This window comes from Lynx canadensis, chromosome C1, assembly GCF_007474595.2.
Source record: "Lynx canadensis isolate LIC74 chromosome C1, mLynCan4.pri.v2, whole genome shotgun sequence".
Taxonomy (NCBI): domain Eukaryota; kingdom Metazoa; phylum Chordata; class Mammalia; order Carnivora; family Felidae; genus Lynx; species Lynx canadensis.
Window position 1 is genome coordinate 220,675,686 of NC_044310.1, and position 24,316 is coordinate 220,700,001.

General features: G+C 60.7%; 2 protein-coding genes across 12 annotated transcripts in view; one reads left to right on the top strand and one right to left on the bottom strand.

The window, feature by feature from the left end:
- The window catches only part of FARP2 (FERM, ARH/RhoGEF and pleckstrin domain protein 2), a 115,521-nt gene extending 114,801 nt beyond the window's left edge, over positions 1-720 (top strand). For all 5 annotated transcript variants that reach the window (XM_030327895.2, XM_032594567.1, XM_030327892.1 and 2 more), the window contains one exon: positions 217-720. The gene's annotated coding sequence lies outside the window, so the exon portion shown is untranslated. The remainder of the gene's footprint in view (positions 1-216) is intronic.
- Positions 594-12,624, bottom strand: STK25 (serine/threonine kinase 25). 7 transcript variants are annotated; one of them, XM_030327909.1, is made up of 12 exons: positions 12,554-12,624; positions 11,894-12,016; positions 6,517-6,786; positions 5,781-5,837; positions 5,216-5,324; positions 4,337-4,494; positions 4,068-4,253; positions 3,534-3,679; positions 3,187-3,301; positions 2,957-3,028; positions 1,284-1,420; positions 594-1,055 (listed from the first exon to the last, which is right to left on the bottom strand). In XM_030327909.1, the coding sequence occupies exons 2-12, from the start codon at positions 11,921-11,923 to the stop codon at positions 1,016-1,018; spliced, it is 1,320 nt and encodes a 439-aa protein (XP_030183769.1). In that variant the 5' UTR covers positions 11,924-12,016; positions 12,554-12,624; the 3' UTR covers positions 594-1,015. The 7 variants fall into 7 exon arrangements, with proteins under 7 accessions (XP_030183769.1, XP_030183768.1, XP_030183767.1 ...); XM_030327908.1 differs by having other exon boundaries at positions 12,520-12,613; XM_030327907.1 differs by having other exon boundaries at positions 12,458-12,587.
- Between the last annotated feature and the right edge of the window lie 11,692 nt (positions 12,625-24,316).

Genomic DNA, 24,316 nt, shown 5'->3' on the forward strand with positions numbered 1-24,316 from the left:
CCGTCTTCCCAACGGCGCAGGGGTGGCTGTGGTCTCCTCGGGTCCCCGGCGTAGGATAGGTGGGGTAGGATAACGTGGGGACGCCTCACAGTGACCTCTGGGAGGGTCGTCATCCCGAGACCCAGTGGGCACCGGGAAGGACACACAAGTAAAAAGGCGGGCCCGGCTCAGGGATGGTGGCCGCACCCCACGCTCCCCTGCCCTCTCCTCTTCCAGAGCAGCACCCCGCCGAGGACCGGCCGGGAACAGGAACCAGGGTGGGCCCCACAGCTGCACGCCAGGTGACACGTGTCCACGCAAGTCCAGCAGAAGCCACTCTGGAGCCCGCCCCACAGACCTCTGGAGGAGAGGACACCAAAGTTCCCACCTGGCCCCGGGAGGGCAAGGGCCTAGAGTTTCTCGGTTCCCCCGGGTTTCCTCACAAATCAAAGTAAATGGACACGGGCTCTGTTGGTCTGTCCATGCAAACGTGCGTGCGGTCCAAGATAAAGAGTTTCTCCCCTGCTCTCCTGCCAGCGGGCCACAGGGTCACCCTGTGCCATGATAAGGACTCAGAAGCCAGAACCGGGGCCCCCGCCCACCACCAGCATCTGTCCGATTCAGGTTTTTATTGAAAGTGGCCCGAGCCTCTCGATGTTCTATGAAAACTAACACCTTAACCTCAGAACATTTAGGGAAGCAGGAAGTTCATTTTCTTTAAAAAAAAAAAAAAAAAAAAAACAGTCCTGGCCGAAACGAGTCCTTGGGAGACACGGTAATGCGACACGAAGCAAACCTGGGCCCGGCGCGGCCTCGGTGGGCCCCAGGCAGGGGAGGAGGCAGGGCTGCCCCGACAGTCTCTGCTCCTCGTGCCACGTGGTCGCCTGTCGGTGCTCCGCTGCCAGGAGGGGACGTGGAAGAGGGACCCTCTGCGCGGGTGGGGGGCGGTGACCCGGCAGTGAGGCCCACGTGGCCACGACAGCACAGGGGGCTCCACACAAAGACCCTTCTCCCCACTTCTCAAGCAGCAGCGCCTTCAGCGGGATGACGTCAGGTGGTTTCTGTTGTGGGAAAACCTGCGGAGCGGGGGAGACGCGGTCACTCCCGGCCAGGAGGGGCGCGGCCCTGGACAGGGTGGGGGCTCCGGGATGCCGAGGGAGGGGGCGGCCCGCCTTCTGACCCGAGCCTCTGAGCACAGCCCGCCGGGGGCCGCGAGGGCTGCAGCCTCTCCTCGCAGGCCCCGAGGCTCCAGAGGAGAGAAAAAGAGAAGCCGACGCAGACAAGGCCGGCGCCCCGGGCCTCACCTCTGCACCCGTTCCACCAGGTGCGCCATCAGCTTGTCCGAGATGCCAGGGCAGGACTCCTCGGCCAGGCTGAAGGCGTTCTCGAGCTCCTCCAGCGCCCCCACGCCTCCGCCACTCTGCCTGTGCTTCTCCTTGAGCTGTGGAGAGACCACCGGGAGCCTGAGCGGAACTGCCGACCCCGGGGCCCTCGGCTCTGACGCTCCCACGAGGAAGCTCCCACGGGAGGCTTCCCGGCCCCTCGCTGTGACCTGCGTTCGCGGGACCCAGCCGTCGGTCCACCGCAGAGCTAGGGTGGGCCGGGTCCCCCGGGGTTCCTGGGATTGCTGCTTGGGCCAAACCCGGGGCTCCCACAAAGACAGATGCTGCCCCACCCCCACGCCTGAGGGAATCTCCCAGCTCCGTTCTCGAGAGGGGTCTCTACTGGCCTGTCACCGTCACGCTACAGTGGGCCGGGCTAACCACGTGGCTTCCTCCCAAGGGTCACAGAAACCCCGTGCCTCAGGCCCCGCAAACTTGAGAGAACAGCCCAGAAACCCCCCCCAGTGCGCAGCACAGCCAGATCAAGGCATCCTGACCCTGGGCCCCACCACCACCGGGGGCTGTGAGAACCAGATGGAGGCATCACCGCCCTGGGGATTAGAAGCAGGTCACCCGGGTCCCCTGCCACACCCCTCACAGAAACTACAAGGGTGCCTCCTAGCACACCCCGTCCAGCGGCCTCCACCTCAGGCCCCGCCCACAGAATCGGGCCCCACAGGGGGGCCCCGACCACCTGGATGAGGCTATGCTTCCCCCCCCAACCTCCCCACACACACGCCATCACACACGGTGCAGGGGCTCCAGCAGCCCAGGGTCCCACCCCTCCACTCTACACGTTCCAAGCGGCCCAGGGCGCTACAGCCCCGGCCCTCCTGTGACACTGGCTGCCTCCCTCCCCAGTGTGGGGACGTGTCCCAGCTGAGCCCAAGCTCCTGGTCCATGGCCCGACAGTACCGCTCTTGCCACCTGCTCCTCCCCAACCTCCTCCCCTGCATATCAGGCCCCTCCAGGTGGGAGCTCTCCCGCCTCTACCCATTGCCCCCCAGCGGATACCCAAGGGCCCGCTTGCCTCAGGAAGGCTCTCAGCACCCCGTTCCTCCCTCTCTGGGCCTGCGGTGGGAACTGGGCCCCTGACCTATTGCCAGCCCCAAGTCCAGGGTGTGGGGGTCCCTGGGGTGCTATCGACCCCCCACTGGTAGGTGACATGCAGGGTCGCATGACCCTTGAGGCCTCCCTGCCCTGGGCCTGACATCCAGCACTGAGAACTGAACCTCCCAGGCTCTGTCTCAACAGATGACCATCCCATGCGTTTGCAGTTCAAAATAAAAGTCACAGGAGTTTTCGATCAAAGCCATCCTGAGACCCCAAACCACCACAGCAGGGGGAGAACTCGGGGAGGTCACATTAAAGTACTTTCTCCCGGCCGCTTCTGCTTTGCTCAGAAAGCCTGGCCCCCAGGTCCAGGTCCAACCACAATGGGCTTCAAGGGGCCCAGAAGCCCCACACGGTGGGGGGGGGGGGGGGGGCTGGCCAGCACACCTCCTGATAAACCTGAAAGTCACAACGTGGGGACAGCGTGTGCAGGGAAGCATGATAGCCTCCTGCCCCAGGGGACCCCCTGACCTGGCCCTTACCTCTCCAAAGACAGGCCGGACCAGCGTGGACAGGCACTGGGACCTCGGCTGCCTCTTGGCGGGCTCCGCAGACTGCCAAGTCAAAGCCCCGGCAGGGTGATGAGAGCGAGTGTGCCCCAGGGTCAGGCGTGCCCCGCCCCCCTCCCAGCTTTCTGACCTCCTTAAAAGGTGCAGCCCGTGAGGTGTCCAGGCCTGGGTGCCTGCCCCCCACCCCCCCAGCCAGGTCAGACCTTCTGGGAGCCGTGCAGGGCTGTGCCCTTGTGCACCTTGCTGTGGGGGCTCGGCCGGATGGTGGGGGGGAACGTCCAGAGGGGGCCCTGCTCTCCATCCTCAGTGTCTCCGTCACTACGGTGGAAGGTGAGAAGGGTCGTGAGGAGCATGGGGGCTGGGATTTGGGGGTCCCAAGGCCCACACCTGCCCTTAGTCTCCCCATTGATTTTGGAGGCAACCTCATGGCCCTGAATGTCGAGTAGGCCCGCCCCGGGGCCCTAGGGGCCCACTGACCCCCCACCCCCACCCCCACCACGGCACAAGGCCCACGGCCATCAGGGGGCGTGACCCCCGGAAGGGCCCTTACATGTCGGAGTCCTCGGAGCTGGACTCCTCGCCGTGCCCCTCCGACTTCCAGCGCTTGTAGCGGTCAATGAGCTCAGTGAGGAAGGAAGTCTTCTTGGTGTAGCGGGTGATGAACTTGTGCTTCAGCAGCTCCTTGGCAGTGGGCCGCTGCCGAAGGAAGGGCACAGGTCGGCGGACGCCAAGGAAGGCTGAGCTCTGCCTTTACGTTCCCGGGGCTCACGGCTCCCCCCGGGGACCAGAGGGACGAGGCCACCAGCAGGCTGGGGTGGAACACATCCCCTCCACACCAGGTAAACACCCGCCACGAGCTCCCCCAGACCTCAGCCCCTGGCCAGGGCCCGCTCTGGATCAGGAGGCGCTCGGGGCTGGGCGAGGCTGGGCGCAAGGAAGGGGCCTCAGGCCCCGTCCCCTCCCACGGGGCCGTTCTCTGGGGCCCCGTCCCAGAGCCGCCCCTACCGCCTTCAGCCGCTCAGGCCTCCTCCCGGCCCACCCCACAGAGCCAGGGCCCCAGCGGCCAGGGTGAAACAGGCCTTACGAATCGGGGGTCTTTGTTGAGGCAGGCTTCCACAAACTCCTTGAAAGGCTTGCTGTGGTGGCCCTCCAGGGTGGGCGGGCTATTCTTGGGAATCAGGAACAAGACACGCATGGGGTGGAGGTCAGAGTTCGGAGGCTCGCCCTTGGCCAGCTCGATGGCCGTGATGCCCAACGACCAGATGTCAGCCTGGACAGAGACCCATACAGGACTGTTGCCGCCGGGGGGGCCCCAAGCCACGCGGCGGCCCCCCTGCCGCCCGCCATGCCCACCTTGAAGTCGTAGGCCGACTGCTTGATGACCTCGGGTGCCATCCAGAAGGGGGTGCCCACAAACGTGTTCCTCTTGATCTGTGTGTCTGTGAGCTGCCCCGCCACACCAAAGTCGGCCAGCTTCACGTCACCCTGCTCTGAGAGCAGCACGTTGGCGGCTGCTCGACACAGGACGGTAGGGGGTCACCCTCAGCGCCGCGCAGGGCCCCTCCCCCTGCACACAGCTGCCTGAGGAAGCACAGGGCTACCTGGGGACACCAGCAGGTCTGGCTCAGGGACCTTAGCTCTCCTCGGCACCCGGCAGGCCAGGCACCCAGGACCACGTGCACAGCCACGGGGTGGCTGCGGGAGAGGCCCGCCTGGGCACGAGGTCCAGGCCTTCCCAGAGTGTGCCTTATATGACAAACCCCAAGAACAGAGCCGCCGCCCTTTTCTCACGAGCGGCAAAGCAGGCAGAGGTGACTCTGGCCCTCGCCCTCACACCCCCGGCTGCCCTTGGCAGGGCCGGCTCCCACGGTGGGGCCGCTGGAGCACACACTGGGCGCTCAGGAGACCACGAGCAAAAATCCACACGTCTGCTTTAATCAGGTCCCTTCCGACCCGAGGAGCAGAGGTGGTGTCCCCACCGTACGGGCACAACATACTCGGAAAGTTCTGTTACTGGCAGCGTCTTCAGGAACAGAGCAAGACGGCACCGCTCGGCGTCGGACGGCCCAAGGGAGTTCAGGCCAGAAGCGCCGAACTACAAGGGTCCCCACATCCCAGACCCCCCAGCACCGCCAGCCGCACACCCCTCGCAGCGACCTCCACCTCGCACCCTGGCGCTTCTAGGGTCTGGAGGGGACGGGGACGAGGGACAGGGGCCGCGCCCCCGGGGACCTTTGATGTCTCGGTGGATCTTGCGCTCCGAGTGCAAGTAGTCCAGGCCCTTCAGGATCTCCCGCAGGATGGTGGCGATGTACGTCTCCTCCAGGGGCCCGGGTTTCAGCTGCAGGCAGAGAAGGGACGGCAGGGCCTCAGGCACCCCCACCGGCACACGCCAATCCCAGCCCCACGGCCGCGGCCTCCACCAGGCGACAAGTGGACTTCAGATGCTGAGTCAGGTGGGAGTGGGGGAGGCTCTCTCCAGACGGCACCTACCGTTCTCTCCGCTGGCGTGAAGGGGGTCCCGGCCACTGCCGAGCCCACGTACCTGGGGGCGCTGACCCGCCTGCACCCACCAGCCCAGAACCCCTGGGAAACCAGTGGAAATGGACCCCAGTTCACTTCTGGGCTGAGAAGGCTCTTAGCACGCACCACACCGAAGCCGCCAAGGACCGGAGGCCCACAGGAGCCGGGGGTCCTCAGGCAGTGGGTCCAGGGCTGCTGCCCCAAGCCCCACAGCCACCTCCTGTGTCCACTCCTGCCCACGACAAGCCGCCCACTGCCGCAGCCTATGCCTCACCAGGTCCAACGCGGAGCCTCCGCCCAGATACTCCATGATGATCCACAGCTTCGTGCCCTGGGCCCAGAGAAACGCCCATGAGCTCAAGGCCACGGCCCCAAGACACACACACGCTCCCCGGCAGGGGAGACTCAGGCCTCCGGCCCTCAGGGACCCTCAGGGACCGACCCTCAGGGACCCACCGCAAAAAGGCCCCAGGGGCCCCTATCCAGCCCCCCTCCTGTCACAGCCCTGATGTGGTTGTGTGTAGATGGACCCAGTGCTCAGGCCGGGGGCCAGGTCCCCCATGCCAGTACCCCAACGGGAACCAGGCTGCAGGCATGACGTGTCCAGCCGGCACTCGGCCTGCGGGCACCTGCACCCAGGCGGCCCCCTGGGCGGGCCCCCAAGGGCAGAGCGGGGGATGGGCTCAAAGACGCTGTGCCGTGGGGCTGCCCTGGCCTGGGAGACGGCACAGCCAGGAAGTGAGACACCACGGCCACTTCAGAGCCAACTAGGTCGCATTCATGTCCTACATGCCTACCTGGCCCTCGGGACTGTAGTTTCTTGAGTGCCCTCATCCTTCAGACCCGGCCTGTCCCCACCGTCCCCATGTGGGGGCAGACCCAGCCCGGGCCTCCCGAGCAGGTACAGGGACTTTCTGCCTCTCTGGAGGCAGCCTGGGTGGGGGGCGGCGGTCACGGGCATCTATCCAAGCGCAGGCCTGGCATGGAGCGAGCCCCCACCCCACAGGCACCTTCAGGTAGGAGCCGAAGTAGCGGGTGATGTAGGGACTGTCACACTGGCTGAGCACAGTGATTTCCTGCTGGATGTCCTCGATCTCATCCTCGGCCTCCTCCAGGTCGATGATCTTGATGGCCACCACCTCCTTGGTGCGGTTGTCGATGCCCTTGTACACCTCCCCAAAGGAGCCCTTGCCGATACGGTCAAGCTTGGTGAAGAGCTCCTCGGGGTCCACGCGTGAGTGCTGTAGACACACGGAGCAGGCAGACTGAGGGTGACCCTGCTGGAGGAGGTGGCAATCCCCAAAATGAGGAGCTAGGGAGCCCACCCACATTTTAAGTTTACGCTTTTTAAATAATCTCTACACCCACTGTGGGACTTGAACTCACAACCCCAAGATCAAGAGTCACGGTCTTCTGACTGAGCCGGCCAGGCACCGCTCTCCTTGCTGCTTTTACCTCTTTGTTCAGGAAACCTAAACGTACCCTCCCCACAAAGGAGCACAGAGGCCCCCGCAGCAGCCAAGGGACCAGGCTGTGGAGCAGGTGGAGAGACCGTGAAGGTCATGCCCTACCAGCCCACACCCCACACGTGGACACGTGGGGAGGGCCAAGTGAGGCACAAGGACAAGTTTAAAGGGGATACGTGGGTAGGAAATGGGGATTTGGGGGCAGCGAGGCTATCCCATAGGATAGCAGGGACAGTGGGGACAGCACCGACGCAGTCTCGCGGACCAGGGGCCTAGTTCGCAAGAACGTACCCATGCTGCCTCTTCGTTTGTAACAAACACACCCCAGCTAGACTCGGGGGCGGGGGAGGGAGGTACCGGCGCGCTCGGTTCCCCGGACCCCCCCGAAGTCCTCCTGAGCAAGAGTCTATGGCGTCAGCCGGTTCTCCCTGCACACCTGGGAGCCACACCCCCCGGAAATGGCTTCCCTTCTGGTCCCCAAATCAGTCCTCAAGACAGCTCCACCCTCACACCAGCGGGGAGATGAAAACTGATGCTGTCTTGGATGCTTAATCCTGGATATTCAAGTACCACGCAAAACCAGTGCACTGTCCTGTCCTCGGACTTCAATTCAAAGCCTGAAAAAGAGCGCCCAGAGGTCTGAGCACCAGGGCGCGGCCGGCAGAGGGGCGCCCGCCCGCCTGCGGGCCGACACTCACACGCCTGACACTGACCTTCCACACGTCAGGGGCTGAGATGGCGCTCAGCCTTCGGGGGGCTGCCCGAAGGAGGCAACACCCCTGCGCACGTGGCCCCCCCGGGCTCCCGAGAACAGCACTCTCTTGGGAACGCCAAGCCACTGTGTCCTCAGAGAGCCAGCAGCAGTCCACACAGCCCCAGAGCGACGCAGGGGGCCAGGAGGGTGGGAGCCTAGCGTCTTGTCCAGGCAGAGGCAGAAAGGGTTTTCCAAGGCCCCGAGACTCGGATCCACCAGGAGGCGCCTCCCGGCACAGAGGCCGCTGCCACAGCCCCAGCACCACCGGCAACAGGGCATCTTGGTGCCGGGTACACGAGGGAGAAAAGTACGGCTTCCCGTGCCTCATCGGCCCGAGGGACGGCCCATCCTGCGGTGGGTGGGCGCCCCGGTCCCGAGCAGAGCCCTCCACGCATGGACTCGGCACACACACGGAGCCCACCTTGGGCTCACCCCCAGCAAAGCTCCACGTCGGGCCTGACCGGCTCCAGACAGAGACTACGCGTCAACAGAAACTGCTAATTAGCCGCCTTCCCGAGGTGTGTGACCGGGAGGGAGGGGGCAGCACGCAGGCCCACAGGCGAGCAGCCCTGATTCCGAGCGCCCGGAGAGCCGGGACAGCAGGGGCCGTCGGGTGCCAGGAGCCCCACAGGACAGCAGATGGAGCGGGGCCTGGCTGGGACCAAGGGGCAGAGCAGCACTTCAGCACGGTCCCCACAGACGGGGCGGGCCGGGCCGGGCTCCACCCATACGCTGGCCCAGCTGGTTCAGGAACGTGGCCCTCCTCGCTTCCTCACCAGAACCGGCAGCCCAGTCCCCAAGCCAGTGCGTGTAGAAGACAAGGCACAGCGGGTGCACACGGTCAAGTTACCACCGAGTCCCCAAGCCAAGGCTGAAGGCTTCAGCAGGACACAGAGCTGAGCGCCACTCGGGTCCCTCGGGCCCAACCGCCGGGCATCTCCATTCCTGCCGCGCGTGTCAAGAACACCAGGACAGGTTAGGCATGTGGCCGCGAGTTGCAGCCAGTCGGCTGTGTTCGGGAGGGGGGTGGCGCGGATCACGTGGCCAGAACCCACCCCTACCCGAAAGAAAGGCCCGGCAGGGCGCCTGCGCCATCCCGCCAACCCCCCGCCTCACACGCGACCCCACACGCGACCGGCCCCCACACGCGACCGGCTGGCGGCCGGACGAGAACACCTTCCTGCCGGAGGGCCTTCTCCGCGAGCGGGTGGGGGACCTCGCTGTTCCCTGGCTGCCGCGGTGGGGCATGGTCTGGGACACGGCCCCTCCCAGACCTGCTCCTTCCGCATCGGCCCAAACAGCACCTTCCCAGAGGCTCTTGCCATAGACTCAGCCGTCACCGCCTATTCGGTGCCGGGGGCGGCGGTCCACCAGACCGCCAGCCTGTCCCCTGCCCCAGAAGGGCTGGCACAGCCCTGCAGGACACCCCACGACGGCTGTCCAGTAACTCCAGTCCAGCTGGTGCCCTGACCTCGTGAACTCTGTCGCCGAAGAGAGTCCCTCTCCTAAGGTGCCCTGAGAGAAGAGCTGGAGGAGGTGGGACGGACAGCAGGCAGCACCAATCAGCGGGTCCCCTTCCCACCCTCAGGCAATTGCTGGCAACAGTCCTCCTGCTCTGCTCCCCTCAGCCCTGCTGAGAACACCGCGGCCCTCTCCACGCAGGGCCAGCAACCCAACAAGGGAAACCCCCAGACCCCCACTGCCCGGGAGAACACGGTGGACCCTAAGCCAGAGTTCCTGGCTTGGCAAGGAAGGCGGGGAGCCCCAACCCCCGACTCTCATACTCCTTGAGTCCCCCCGACTGCAGGCCAGTCAACTCAGCAGACAGTGTGCCACGTGCACAGGCCTGGCTGCGACCCTGACACTACAAGAATGTCACAGGGCCCACCTGTTCCCAGCCCCGCCGGGAGAAGGAAAGGCAAGTAGCTCCTGGGTCTGGGGGCCTCGGGCTGCTTTTCCAGGCGATGCTGTAACAGCTCAAAAGCTCGACTGGCTCTGGGGGTTGACACCCTTGTCCTCCAACCCTGAGGCTGCCAGGTCTGTGGCCGCTGCCTGGCAGCGTGTCTGCCGTTAATGTCACCTCACGAAATGAGGGGAGCGAAGCCATCCCCACCCACCACACGACAGGTGGCAGCACAGGAACAAGCGGGGGGGGGGGGGGGGGAGATGGGGAGGGCGGGAGGGCAGGCTGTGGGGGAGCACAGCCTACTGCCCCAAGCAGGGACTGCCCCACGGAGCCACAGTGACAACCGTCTCAAGAGAAAATGATACACTGACAGGCTCCCTGCCACTGGCCTCTGAAAGGACAAAGGGGGCTTCGTCCCTGAGGGGTCCCTTCTCCCCGTCTGATCTGGACGCCGAGGGCCGACACGAAGCACCAACCGCACACGGGGACGGGGGCAGCTCAGGGCTCCGATTTCCGGGACCCACGGGAACTACTCCCACAGCTTTTTTCCTTCCTGTATTCTAAGAGGGAAAAGAAGAATGGTAAAGGGTATTTCTGATTCATTGGGAGAAACAATGAAGCCGTGACGACAGACACATCCTGCCATCGGATTGCAGGACGGTTGGGAGCGTCACCCCAGGTAGACTTGGATTCGAAGCCTCGATCTGCCACTTTCTAGCCAACTAACATCTCTAAGCACCGAGTTTTTAAACCCAGGGTGACGACGGCACCTGTGTGGTGAGGCTGAGGGGAACCACGAGGCTACACACGCAAAAGGCTTAGCGCAGAGAGACTGGCGGCAAGTGCTCTATAAACGTTTACTGAACGAGTAAATGTCACCCAAAGTGTTTTGTTTTTTTTCCAAATCAATTCTCCCTTTCTAACCCGCACCTTTCTAACCGCCTCTCAAGTCTGACAATGAATGTCAAAGCCCTTCACACATGGGTTTGGGGCTTTCTGTGCACTTGGAGCTGCAGCCGTGGAACTTACAAGGTGAGCTTCGATACAGTCACTTCACGATCGCCCGGCTTGGTTCTCCGGTGCTTTCTCTGCAGCTTCTGTCACTCACCAGCAGCAGGATGGGGGGCGGGGCGGGGTAAGGCAAGGGAGGCTCCTTCTGGGTGCAAAATGTACCCTGCGGCTCTTGAAAATAAGCTCGAGGCCGAGTTTTCTCTGCGCACCAGTAATGTGACTTACCACACAGAAATGTCAAAGCCTAGAGAGGAATCTGCTAGCCCCATTCGGCATCAACCAGCGAGGCCCGGTTCCCATCTGTGGCCACAGCTGGTGCAGGACGCGCTGCTCGATGGGAGCCCCACGGGCTTCCCCGTCCACACCTTCCCGGGGGCAGATGCCAGCGAAGGGGGGCTAACGGGCCATCCCATCACCCTGCAGCAGCCAGCCCACTGAGGACACGACCACACCGCCAGCACCTAGGAAAAGTCTCCTTCATGCTGCCTCCATCGCCCTTGTTTTGCGACAACAAAACGGGGAGGGGAACCCACCACAAGCCCCCACGCTGGCTGCCGCCACCACGTCCCAGCACCAGCAGCCGGCCCTGGAGCCGGGCAGACTCCGGCCGTGACGCCGCAAAGTGGTTCGGGTGGGGAAGCACAAGAACCTTGCAGGCAGGCACTTCCGGCCCAGGTGACGCGCTCCTAGAGCAGCCTTCCCAAGAAACCCCGACAGAAACACACGGGGGCCCTCAGCTCTCCTGACACACCAAGTCACCCGAGGCGGCTTCATCGCGCCCCCAGGGAGGGGACCCCCAGCCTCTGCCACAGCCCGGCATGCCCCCGGCCCGGCCCCGGGACCCCGCAAACGCAGCCACCCAGGTTCCCAGACAAACCCACCGGCGCCGCCCGGCCCCGCTCTGCTCCCAAGGTCAGCCTCCGCACACCCTCCACACCCTCCACTCCTGCGCGGGGCGGCGGGGGGGGGGGGGGGGGGGCGCTTCTATTCTGAGAAGTCTGCGCGCATCTGCCCCCCAAAACCCGCACCAGCCGCCCCGAGGCAGCAGCCCCTCTGCACTGCCCCCTCCTCGGGGTCCCCGGAGGAGCGGGGTCCTCAGCGGGCGGCTCTCCTGAAAGCCCAGGCGCTGTTCAGGTGACACGCTCGTGGGTGAAATAAACGTCTTCCCGGGACGTGGCGGTCGGCGCTCCCACGTGCGGGGGCGGGGCAGGCACGCTGCCGCACACCCCCCATCCTGGAACCAGCCTTACCTGGTTGGCGAAGCCCCTGAGGTGAGCCATGTCTGCGATGCCCTCAGACCATCGGCTGCAACCCCACGAGGCCCCTAGATCCCGCCTCGAGGCTCTGGAAGCCGGCTCCCTCGCTTCAGTCAACTGCAAGGACAGCAGGCGCGCTCGATGCTGGTGCCGCTCGGGGTACACGGGGCTCCCCGGGGCCAGGCGCCCCCACCGTCTCGTTCCTTGATGGCCTCACCAAGCGGGGCCCCCTTCTTAGCCTCTCCCGCCCGCGCTCTGGCCTTCGACCCTCCACCGCTACTCCCCCCCGCCGCCCAGGACCGGGTCCCCGAGCCCCTTCACGCCCCTCACACCCCCCCGCCCAGCGCTGAGCCCCGCCCCCAGCGCCCTACCCCACCCCGAACCCCACCTCCAGCGTCCTCTCCCCCCTCCCCGCGCCCTGCCCCCACCGCCAAGCCCCGCCCCCAGTTCCCTCAGCGCCCTCCGCTCGCCCCACGGTCCGTAACTGCCCGACACCCCCCACCGCCCGGCCCCCTCCCCAACCGCCGCAGGCGCGGGCCCACCCGGCAGCGCGCCCACCTCCGGGGGGCTCCATCCCGGCCTCCCCCGGCCCGCTCCTCAGTGCCCACGAAGGCTCCCACCCGCAGCCTCCTCTCGCCCGGGGAACGCCCGGACCTCCAGCCCGCGAAGGAGCGGCAGTGGCGGCGGCGACCGGAGAAAGCCCAGCGGCGGCGACGGCGAGGGCGGTGCGCGGTGTCGTGGCCCGGCGCGGGGCTCTCTGGGACACCGAGTCCCGCCGCTCGCTCCGCGCTCGGGTGCCCGCCGGCTCTGGACTACAAGTCCCGGCAAGCCACGGGGCAGGGCGGTGTCGCGGGGCTCGCCGGGACTCGGAGTCGGGCTTCCTGAGCGGCTCTACACTACGTCTCCCAGCAGGCCGCGGGCCGGGCCGGGGCGGGGCCGGGGCCGGGGCCAGGAGGGGGTCCTGCGGCCGGGGGTTGGGGGGGCCCTTGGGCATGCGTCCTCCCACCCGTGGACTCGCTCCCCTTCCCGCCCACCCCGTCCCCGTCTGCCTCCTCCATTACCCCCGCCACCCCCTCTCCGTCCTCCCTCCCAGTCCCGTCCATCCCCCTCCGGCCTTCCTCTCCCCTCCCCTCCTCTCTTCCCCTCTCTATCCTCCCTCCTGGTGGTCCCTTCCACCCACCTCCCCGCTCTCTGCTCTCCCTCCTCCCTCCTCCCCTCCGCCTTGGAGGGCTTCCGCCGATGCCCTGTGTTGGAGACACTGCCCAGTGCAGCAACTCAAGTAACCGTGGAGGGTGGGATGGAGAAACAAAATGTGATGTAGCAAAGCCGTGGAATACTAGTCAGCCTGAAGAAGGACATTCTGACAGCTGCGACAACATGGATGAACCTGGAGGGCATTATGCCGCGTAACAGAAGCCAGATACAGAAGACCAGTTACTTCATGGGTCCACATACGTGGAGTCCCTAGAGGGGGTAGATTTACACAGAGTAGACGGTGGGTGCCAGGGTCCGGGGGAGGGGAAATGGGGGGAGTTACTGTTTAATCGACACAGAGTCTGTCTCACAAAATAAAGAGTTCTGGAGATTGAGTGCACAACAATGCTAATGTACTTACAACTTTTAAGATGGTAAATTTTATGTGTGTTATGTCACAATTTAAAATAAAATACAATAAAATAGAAAGGGAATTACGTTCTGACACGTGTTACAACATGAACTTTTAAAAGCATCATGCAGGGGCTCCTGGGTGGCTGGTCAGTTAAGCATCCCAATCTTGATGAGGTCAAGTCCAAGTTCTGTGTTGGGTGGTGTGTTCAAGTCCCAAGTCCACACCCAGCATGGAGCCTATTTAAAATAAAACAAACAACCACAAACACATTACGCAGGGGACATACGCCGGTCACAAGAGGCAAATACTGCATGATTGCACTTACCTAAGGCATGGAGAATAGGCCAATTCAAAAGACAAAGTAAAATACAGGTTTCCAGGGGCTGAGGAGGGGAACAGGGAATCATTACTTAATAGGGACAGAGTTTCTGTTTGGGGTGATTTTTAAAAAGTCCTGGAAATAGTGATGATGATTACACAACATCGTGAATTTGTTAATCCCACTGAATTGTACACTGTATAGTTTGTTATGTGTATTTAATTTTTTAAAGTTTATTTTTGAGAGAGAGAGAGAGAGAGAGAGATAGCACAAGTGGGGGAGGAGCAGAGACAGAGGGAGACAGAGAATCTCAAGCAGGCTCCACCCTGTCAGTACGGAGCCCTATGCAGGGCTTGAACTCAGGAAACTGAGATCGTGACCTGAGTTGAAACCAAGAGTCATACGCTTAACTGACTGAGCCATCCATGCGCCCCTACGTTACGTGTATTTTAACGCGAAGAAAGAAAAGCAGTGATAAAGTGAATGTCAATAAATTTTTTAAATTTTGCTTTCAGAAAGATACTGTTGAGAGAAGGAAAAGACATGCTACAAGGCTGGGGGAAAAAACTGCAAAGCACATATCCAAATACATACATACATACATACGGATGTATGTACATGAAATATGTATTTATACTATACACATACTATACAACGTATATACACAGAGCTCTCCAAACTCAACAGTTAGAAAACAACCCAATTAAAAAAAAATTGAGAACAGACTTGAATAGACACTTCATTAAAGGGGGTGGTGAGGAGCACCCGGGTGGCTCAGTCGGTTGGGCGTCCAACTCTTGACTTCGGCTCAGGTCATGATCTCATGGTTCGTGGGTTGGAACCCTGAGTTGGGCTCTACACTGACAGCGCAGACCCTACTTAGGGTTCTCTGTCTCTCTCTCTGTCTCTCTCTCTCTCTGCCCCTCCCCTGCTCATTCTATCTCATAAATAAATACATAATTAATTAAGATGGGTGAATGGCAGTAGCACGTGAACAGATGCTTTACGTCACTAACTATCAGGGAAATGCAAACAAAACCATAGCGAGGTACTGTCTACATGCCTGTTAGAATGGCTAAAATAAAAGGTACTGATAATAGGGAGTTTCCAGTTCTGGCACTGAAAGTCCCACATCCCTGGAAACCCCTCTGCCTGAGGCAGAGCTGAACAGTTGGTCATTCAGGAGGAGGATGAAAACCCGGAACTCTCATACATCCTACACGGTGTGAATGCAAAATGGCACCACCGCTCTGGACAACATCTGGATGGTTGCTTCTCTCTCTAGGCCTCTCCCAGCCTCCGTGGCCTTGAAAGATCCCACTGGCCCAGTGCCCCTGGGTGCTGAGTTCTGGGTCAGAGTTCTGCGGGGGCCCCCTGTTCTGGGGCCCCAGGGGTGGGACAAGGCGGGCCAGAAGCTTCTGCTCTAACGTGCGTGCTCTCCTGGCCAATGTCAGGGTCAAATGGACTCATCTTGGGAGGGCTGCAGAAGCTCACGCCGTCCAAAGGGGCAGGGGCAGTGTTGGGCGGGGGAGGCACCAGAACCGCCCCCTGGGTGGGAGGGGACTGAGCGGTCTGGGGGCTTCACCTTGCCCCTGGTAGTAGGTCCCAGAGGGGAATCCCCAGGCTTCTCAGACCCTAAACCAGGCAAGGATGAGAGGGTGCAGAGCTCACGGCGGGGGGGGGGGGGGGGAGGGGCGTGGGGAGGGCCTCACCGCCCCTCCTTGGGACCCAGGTTGCTGTGGGAGGAGGGTGTGGATGGCTGAGCCGGCCCCTAGGGGCTCCCGTGTCATCTAGAGGCGCCCATCAGCCTGGATCCCGGAGTCCAGGGGTTCAAGAGAATGGAGAAGGGGAGGGTGTTCCCGGGCCGAGGACAATGCCTCCCACTGGTGACTGTGGACGGGAGGCAGCACTCAGGCAGCGGGTGTCACAGGGCCACAGGGGTGTCCTGGGATGTCTGGGCAACCGAGAGACTGCAGGGAGAGTACCCCGCACGGGCAGATGGCATGGCCGCCGGGCTTGGGTGTAGGATGGAACCCGCGTGGGGAGCACCCAGTTCCACACAGGCCCTGGGCTCCCTGCTCTCCCTGGGCTCCGCGCCTCCGCCTTCGATCCCGCTCTCCGCCCACCAGGCTCTGCGCCTTCAAGTGTGACCCCCAGGAAGCCTCACTTTCCAGCCGTGACCTGGCACCCACTGCCACCACCAGGAAAGCCACTGAGAAGGGCAGGAGTGTCCTGTCCACGCCCGTCTGTGGACGAGGCTGACGGCTCCTGGAGGGCGGTGGAGGATTCCAGCCGTGGGACGGAAGAGATGCCACGGACACATGCTCAGGGATGGCGTTAAGTGAAAAACCAGTTTAAATTTTTTTTTTTAATGTTTACTTATTTTTGAGAGAGAGACAGAGCGGGAGCCGGGGAGGGGCAGAGAGAGAGGGAGACACAGAACCCGAAGCAGCTCCAGGCTCCGAGCCGTCAGCACAGAACCGGCCTCGGGGCTCGAACCCACGGACCGCAAGAAGTCCGACGCTTAGCCGACTGAGCTACCCCGGCGCTGCGAAAAACCAGGTTTTAGAACTACACGCTAATTGTGTATACACATGGGGACTATTGTGAACTGACAGGATATGGGGACTGGACACAGCCATGTGGATCTTAAGTCTTATTTTATTTGCTATCCTAACTTTCCAGGTCCAGTAGACTTCAGTGACCAGATTTTACTCCTGTATTCAGAAAAACAGGCTTATCTGTGTCTGCTGGCTGACTTTGAAATCTCAGAACAATGAGGATTGTTTCAAAACAACATATTCAAGGCCTCAGGATCTCAGGAAGGAGGTTAAGGTAGAAGAAAACTCACTCCCCTCAGGGCAAAAACAAACAAACAAACAAACAAACAAAACACCAAGTCTGAACTGGAGGTAAAGGGCCCACAGCGACACGGCTCAGGTGACTTCCTGGGCCTGCCCGGACCTGCTCCCTGGCCCACTAGGCAGCAGGGTGGGAGCCCTGGCTGGCCCTGGGGAGGTGACGGCCCCCAACCGCAGCCTAGAGGATCCTCAGGCTCTCCTGGGTCGAGGTCTCCTCCACCCTCACAGACAGCAAATCTTCACCTTCTAAGACTGACTTGAAGTTCCGGAAACATTCAAACCCAGTTTGGTGGAGACTGGTGCATTCAGGTGCCTCCGCATTAGCCAGCAGCCTCTGCCTCCCGCCCAGCTTCCCGGTCACCAGCAGCCAGCACAGCCTCTCTAGACACACCCTGGGTCGTGTCAGGCTCCGGCCCCAATAAGTGCTGCTTTGCCCAGTGCCCACCGGGCAAGCTCAGACTCGGATGGGTTCGGATCCTGGCAGTGGGGTTTGGGGGCGGGCGGGGGGGGCGGACAATGCTCTCCCGCATAATATTACCCAGGCGCAGAGCTTTAAAAAACTCCCCCTCCTGCTGACCCGGCAACACCACCTCCAGGCATCAACACTGAGGAAATCGAGAGGCGCGGGGCACCTGGGGGGGGTCGGTCAGCTAAGCGTCTGGCTCTTGATCTCGGCTCAGGTCGTGATCTCACGGTTCGTGGGATGGAGCCCCGCATCGGGCTCTGCACTGACAGCAAGGAGCCTGCTTGGGATTCTCCCTCCCTCTATTCTCCCTCCCTCTCTCGCTGCCCCTCTCGCGCACACGGGCACACATGCTCACACACGCTCTCTCTCTCTCTCTCTCTCTCAAAACAAATAAATATTAAAAAAAAATAGGCACGATTTAGCTCAAAGGTGGGAAAGTGGAAACACCGCAAAAACCCAGTGATACTAACAGTTGAATAATACTTCCATATATCCTTGGGACGCGGTGCGGTCATCCAACTGCTGTTGCTAAGACACCATAATGACAGGAAAGTGTTCCCAAGGCAAGTGGGAAAATAGAAAAACTGCTCCTGTTGCGACCCAGCCCCCCTCCCCCCTCCCCCCCTTCCCTCTCTCTCTTCCTTCTTCCCTGTTGGATAGAAATAAATGTATTGAACGTTTACAGTGCTCGCTTGCCTGTGAGCAGATTATGAATCTTTCCTGCAAATTCTTTAATTTTTTCTGTACTTTTCAGAGTTTATCAATGGCCATGTATTACTTATAGACTAGGTTTCCCCTGGCGGAGGGCAGCAGCTCGGCTCCCAAAGTGCCCCGCAAGCTCTCCCTGGGCTCCCTGAGCCTAAACAGAGGCGAGCCCACAACCAGAAGCGCCAGGCACGCGCCTTTCCCACGGCTGCTCTAACAAGATGCCCCAAACCGAATGGCTTCAGGCAACGCAGGTATTTGATGGTTCGGGAAGAAAAAGTCTGACAGGGGTCTCACTGGGCTACAGTCAAGGCGTTATCAGCGCTGTTTCCTTCTGGAGGCTCCAGGGCGAACCGTTTCCTCGCTTTTTCCAGCTTCTAGAAGCCACCCGCGGCCGTTGGCTCATGCTCCCTCCCCCATCTGCAAAGCCAGCCTCTCTCTGACCCTGCTTCTCCCAGACCCTGTTACGGATCTCCTCTCTAGGCCGACCCTCCTTGGTCCCAGTTACAAGGACTCTTGTGATGATACTGGGCCCATCTGGACAATGCAGGGGGATCTCCCCCCTCAAGATCTTCAATCCAACCCCACCTACGAAGTCACTTTTGCCACGTGAGGCAGCTCACGTGCAGGGATCAGGCAGAGCTCATCTTTGGAACTGATCACTCGGCACGCCCAGCACGGACGGCGCACACAGTCTCACACACGCAGGCACCCAGACACACACACACTCGGACACAAACACACACAGACGCCCAGGCAGACACAGACAGGCAGGCAGGGGCAAACACAGACCCGCAACCACTCAGACCACATGCATGTGCAGAGACACACAGTAGGCAAAATTTCCCCAAAAGTGAAGAGAAATGTGGGTTCTCAGGTCAGAAGAGGAAATAAAGTCTTGACCTAACACATTGTAGTAAGTTTTAGAATTCTAAGGATAAAAACAAGTCTTAAAAACCGAGAGGGTTGGGGCGCCTGGGTGGCTAAGTCGGTTAGGCGTCCGACTTCGGCTCAGGTCATGATCTCACAGTTCGTGGGTTCGAGCCCCGTGTCGGGCTCTGTGCTGACAGCTCGGAGCCTAGAGCCTGTTTCAGGTTCTGTGTCTCCCTCTCTCTGCCCCTCCCCTGCTCACGCTCTGTGTCTCTCTGTCTCTCAATAATAAATAAATGTTAAAAAATTAAAAAAAAAAAAAGCTGAGAGGGTTGAATGGCATCACCCAGAGAGACATGTTGAGTCCTACCCCTGTCTCTGTGAATGGAACCTTGTTTGGACAGGGAGTCCTTGCAGAGGACGTCAAGTTCAGATGAGGTCATGCTGGAGTAGGGGCCTCCGGACGGGAAGATTTGGACGCAAACACACAGGGAGAGGGCAACACAGTGAGGACAGAGGCAAGGACAGACCCTCCCCGAGAGCCTCCGAGGGAGCCAGCTCTGCCCATACCTGGGGTTCTGGCCTCCTGGCCTCCAGACTGTGAAAGAGCCTGTCTACTGTTCTAGGTCAGGTTTGTGCTGCTTTGTTAGGAGCCCCGGGAGATTAATGAAGATTAATAAAGGAGAGGAGGAAGGGACGGAGCAGGGAAGAAGATTACGGGAGGGAGGACAATGGAAATGCACAGAGACCGTGGAGTGCTGTCTACTTGTATTCCGAGTGGAGTCACAGGCATCTTCAAACACACAGGGACCCAGGAGTCGGAAAGAAGGATCGGACGGCGTCGCCCAGAACAACGATAAAGAGGCACAGGACACAAGTAGCAGAATTGCACAGAGGTCAGCGAAACGTGTTGGGAAGTCAGCATAAGTGTTGGCTGTACCGCTGGAAAGCAGGCAACCACAATCCCAGTTTAAAATGGCTCAACAGCAGGGCGCCTGAGTGGCTCAGTCGGTTAAGCGTCTGACTTCAGCTCAGGTCATGATCTCAGTTTGTGAGTTGGAGCCCCGCGAGGGGCTCCATGCTGTCAGTTCAGAGCCTGGAACCTGCTTCAGATTCTGTGTCTCCTTCTCTCTCCGCCCCTTCCCCGCTCCCGCTCTGTCTCTCTCTGTCTCTCAAAAAATGAATAAACGTTAAAAAAAAAAAAAAGGCTCATCAGTCACATCTCCTCCCCACGCCCTTCTAAAATGGCAGTGAAAGAACTGTACAATAGGGAAAACCTCTCAAAAACAAAGAGAACTGCAGAGAAGACAGAGAAGGCAACAGTAGATGAGAGATTTGACTGCTTTCCACCACACTGTAAGGCAAAGAAAGATGGAAGGTGGTGTGTGACTCGGCACACGTAGCTGTCAGCTCGGGGCAGTGACTCCCAGTAAGGAGTAGCCCTTGAATCACAGCCCCTGGCGGCAGCCAAGTTGTCTCTCTCCTGCAGGCACCCTGTGCCCCCTGGCTCCTCCCTGCAGCCCCGCCCACACACATTGGCTCCTCCCTGCAGCCCCGCCCACACACGTTGGCTCCTCCCTGCAGCCCCGCCCACACACGTTGGCTCCTCCCTGCAGCCCCGCCCACACACGTTGGCTCCTCCCTGCAGCCCCGCCCACACACACTCCTGTTCCTGCTGCGTTCCAGGAGTCAGGGAGAGGGCCAGCCTTCTCTGGGGCAGAGCCTGTGGCCGAGTCAGGAGGCAGAAGCGCGTGCTGGCTCTTCAAGCTTCTGCTCACTCGTGGCCCTCGTCACCCTACTCACGTTTCATAGGCCGAGGCAGGTCTCGTGGCCCCGCCAGACGTCTGGGGTCCAGGGCCTGTACCCACCCCGACGCACACAGGCAGGGACTGTGAAATCGATGGAGATCACGCTGACTCCGAGGGTGTCTGAGTGTCACAGCCCAGTCCCTGCCAGGGAAGGCAGCAGGGCCTGACCCCCACGTCCCTCACCCACGTCCCGCAGCCAGGCTGGGTGGCCCTGCCCAAGCATCCTGCCCCCAGGATTTGTCCTCGGGAAGAAACTGGGTCTGAGGCATTCCAGCTGTGGGAATGTCGAGGGCGGTGAGGCCCAGGGGAGGGGTGTCAAGGAGGGGCTGTCTCCCAGCCTGCAGACCCTGGTTCCCTTCACGAACGCTGCTCCGGGATGCTGCCAGAAAGACAGGGAGTGCCCCCCCTCACCCCAAGCGGGAGACCTGACGAACCTTCTCAGGAGAAGCCAGACTGCCCAGGAAAAGGACCTCATTTTAGGGTTCCCAGGAGAGAAGCAGGCCAGCTACCAGACTTGGTTGGACACCCACAAGGAGCTGCCGGACCTCCCTGTCCACGTGGAAGGACAGCCAAGGAGCCCCTCCCTCACGAAAGGGGAGGACTAAATCATACAGAAGTGTGGGGGGAGAGGGGGCAAAATAAGAGGCCTCCCACCAAAAAGTCCCTTAAAGTTATAATCCTCAGAAAGAGAAGATACTGTGTCCATAACACCGAGAACAGGAAGCTTTGTTAAGGCAATGATCAAAGAATAAGAAAGAAGCATTGGAATAGAAACGCATGAAGATAAAATTAAGGAACTCTTCCAGAAGCCAGAACCAAAGACACAGAGATGGAGCAGAGAATATGGACGGGGGCGGGGGAGGGGACACTGGGAAGCTGGTGCCGGCCCCAGGCCATTGGCATCACCTGCACAGGGGTGAGACCCACGCACACGGGGGAAGAACGCAGAGGGGGGCCTCCAGGACAGGACAACGGACAGATGCACTTGGAACAATGACTGATAACGATGACAGGACCACAAAGTGTCCATCAGCTGTTCGTACCAGGCACACAGAAGCAGTAGGAGGGGAGGCAGTCCTTAACTCCAGGCAGGGAAGCCTGTGAATCAGAATGGCTGCTTACAAGCCATGTCCAAGGTGAACCTGTGATGTGACCATATTGGGGAAATGGAAGGCAGGGGCGAGGGGTGAGCCCGAGAAGGCCCTGTACCTCTCCTGGGGGAATCCCCGCCAAGCTCTGAGGTCAGAGAACACTATAGGATCGGTGTGGCCTGGGTTTCTTCACATGAACCCATCAGACTGATCCAGAATGTTGTTTTCCTGATGATGTCACTGGGGAGTGGCAGGCTGGACCAGCGACGAGGGGCCCCAGAGCTCTGGGTTATCTTCCTCTGGGGCAAGATTGGAAACGACTGGAACTGGGCAGTCACAGACCAAGAGTGTGCACTGCAGGGCCACCACCGGGACGCCAGGGCTGTGAGCATGGCTCTGCCCTATGGCACAGACACAAACCTCACCCAGTCCCAGAGAGTGAAAACGGGAAGGTAGAGCAGCCAGGAAGTAGGTGTGGGGCTGGGGGGCTGATTCCTCACCTTCCAAGGCAGCAAGTGAGTGGGCACATCTCTGACAGAGAACCCAGAGCTGCCCAGAGGCGTGCCTTGTAGTGAGGGTTGGAGATGCTGTGTCTGGGGAGGAGGCCCCGGGGACAGCTGCTTTTCACCGAAAATCTCGTAAAGCTACTGAGTTCTTTAAATCATGGACGTGCATGATTTTCGTTGAAGTGCACAATAAATGCAAAAAGAATGCATGAAAGTCGAATTCACCGTGCCAGATGTGAACACATACATGAAGTAGCTAGGAGCATGAGGAATTGAGGCAGGGCCCGTCCACGGTGAGTCCAGACTTGGACTCAGGTTCAGCTTTGAGTTTCAAAGTCCTGGAAAACACCAGCCTCTTCGGCAGGAAGTGTTGGACAAACCTCCAGCCCAGGTTGGAGAAGACCAAGAAAAAGAACATCTTTCTTACTAACATCCACAAAACTGGCGCTTTTTGTTAGAGAGAGAATCTCTCTCTTTTTAAAGTTTATTTCTTTATTTTGAGAGAGAAAAGCCACGAGTCAGGGAGAGGCAGAGAGAGAGGAAGACAGAGAGAATCCCAAGCAGGCTACCGGCTGTCAGTGCTGAGCCCTGGTGGGGCTCGAATCCATGAACCATGAGATCATGACCTGAGCGGAAGTCAGACGCTCAACTGACTGAGCCACCCAGGGGCCCCACAAAACTGGATTTTAAACACCACCAGAAGGGCAGGAACAGAGCCTGGCAGCAGGGGTAAGACAGCGGGGTGGGCGGCCCTGCCCCAACAAAGGCCCCAGGGAAGGGCGGCAGCCTGGGGGAGCGGGCAGATATTTGCAACATTTATATAAAACAGACGAAAGATTAATACCCAGAATATACAAAGAATATGGACAAGCCAAGGAGAAAAAATAAATACCTGAAGGAAAAGGGCTGATTCTGTGCCTGGGAAATTACAAGAGCCCGGATGGCTCACAGCTGGTGCAAAGTTGCTCAGTTCTGTCGGCAGCGGGCACGTTAACTGGGCTCTTCACCTGGCTGCTTGACAATGTCCGCATTTAAAAAATTTTTATGTTTATTCATTTTGGAGACAGGGAGAGAGAGAGAGGGAGAGAGAGAGCGCACGAGCAGGGGAGGGGCAGAGAGGGGGAGACACAGGATCTGAAGCAGGCTCCAGGCTCTGAGCTGTCAGCACAGAGCCCGACGCCAGGCTCGAACCCTCCAACCGTGAGATCATGACCTGAGCGGAAGTCGGATGCTTAACTGACTGAGCCAGCCAGGTGCCCCCAATACTTTATAGTTAAACAGCGGAGGGGCTGGCAGAGGGGCAACGGGCCCTGCGGGCGGATGCAGCTGGTCCGGCTGAGCCCGCCGCCCTGAGGCCGCCTCCCAAGGCTGGAGCCCACCCTTCCATTTGTGCAGTGGGGGAGGGAGGGGGCACAGGGTCAGGCATGTAGAACCCCCTCCCCCCCCCACCCGCGTCTCTGCCCCCTGGGTGTTTATCCAGCACTTACCCCAGTGTATACAAAACCCTTCTGTCCGGGCTTTGATCCTTCCGGAAGAAGAATGAGCTACTAGAGAAAAACAGGGAGGGGCCAGAGCGGGGCTCACAGCCTCCCCAGGCCTCAGCCCCAGGAAGCTTCCAGGTGCCGCCTCTGTCCCACAAGCCCTCCTATTACTGCAGCATCGCTATGGAAGAGCCGGAGTGGACGCCCACCCGGGCAGCTTCTGCCCACGCGGCCTTCCTGAAGGGGTAGTGAGGGCCACCTGCCCCGGGGTACTACCTGGGGGCCCCGCCCACACCACGGCTCCGCCCCGCAGGGCTACCTGGGGCCCCGCCCACATTACGGCTCCGCCCTGCACCGCGCTCCCCTGCTTTGTCCCTGGGGTGGGGTGGGGTGGGGAGACGGGCCCGGGGAACCAGCCCCTTCAGACCTCGCTCAGCACCCCCAAGGGCCCCTCCTGGGTGTTCCCATCTGGCAGCAGGGCGGGGACCTCATCCCAGAGCCTGGGCCAAGCCACAAGTGTCTGCAGATTGATGTCCACGTGACCACCTTATCGGCTTCTGCCTCTGGGACTCTTTAAACGTCTCCAGGGTTCAAGGATGCTGTGCATTTCTGGTGGGGATCCTCTGGCTCCTTCTCTGCTCCAGTTTCCACCAGCCTGGCTTGATGCAGTGGCCCCGTGCGGAACCCCCTGCAGAGAGGCT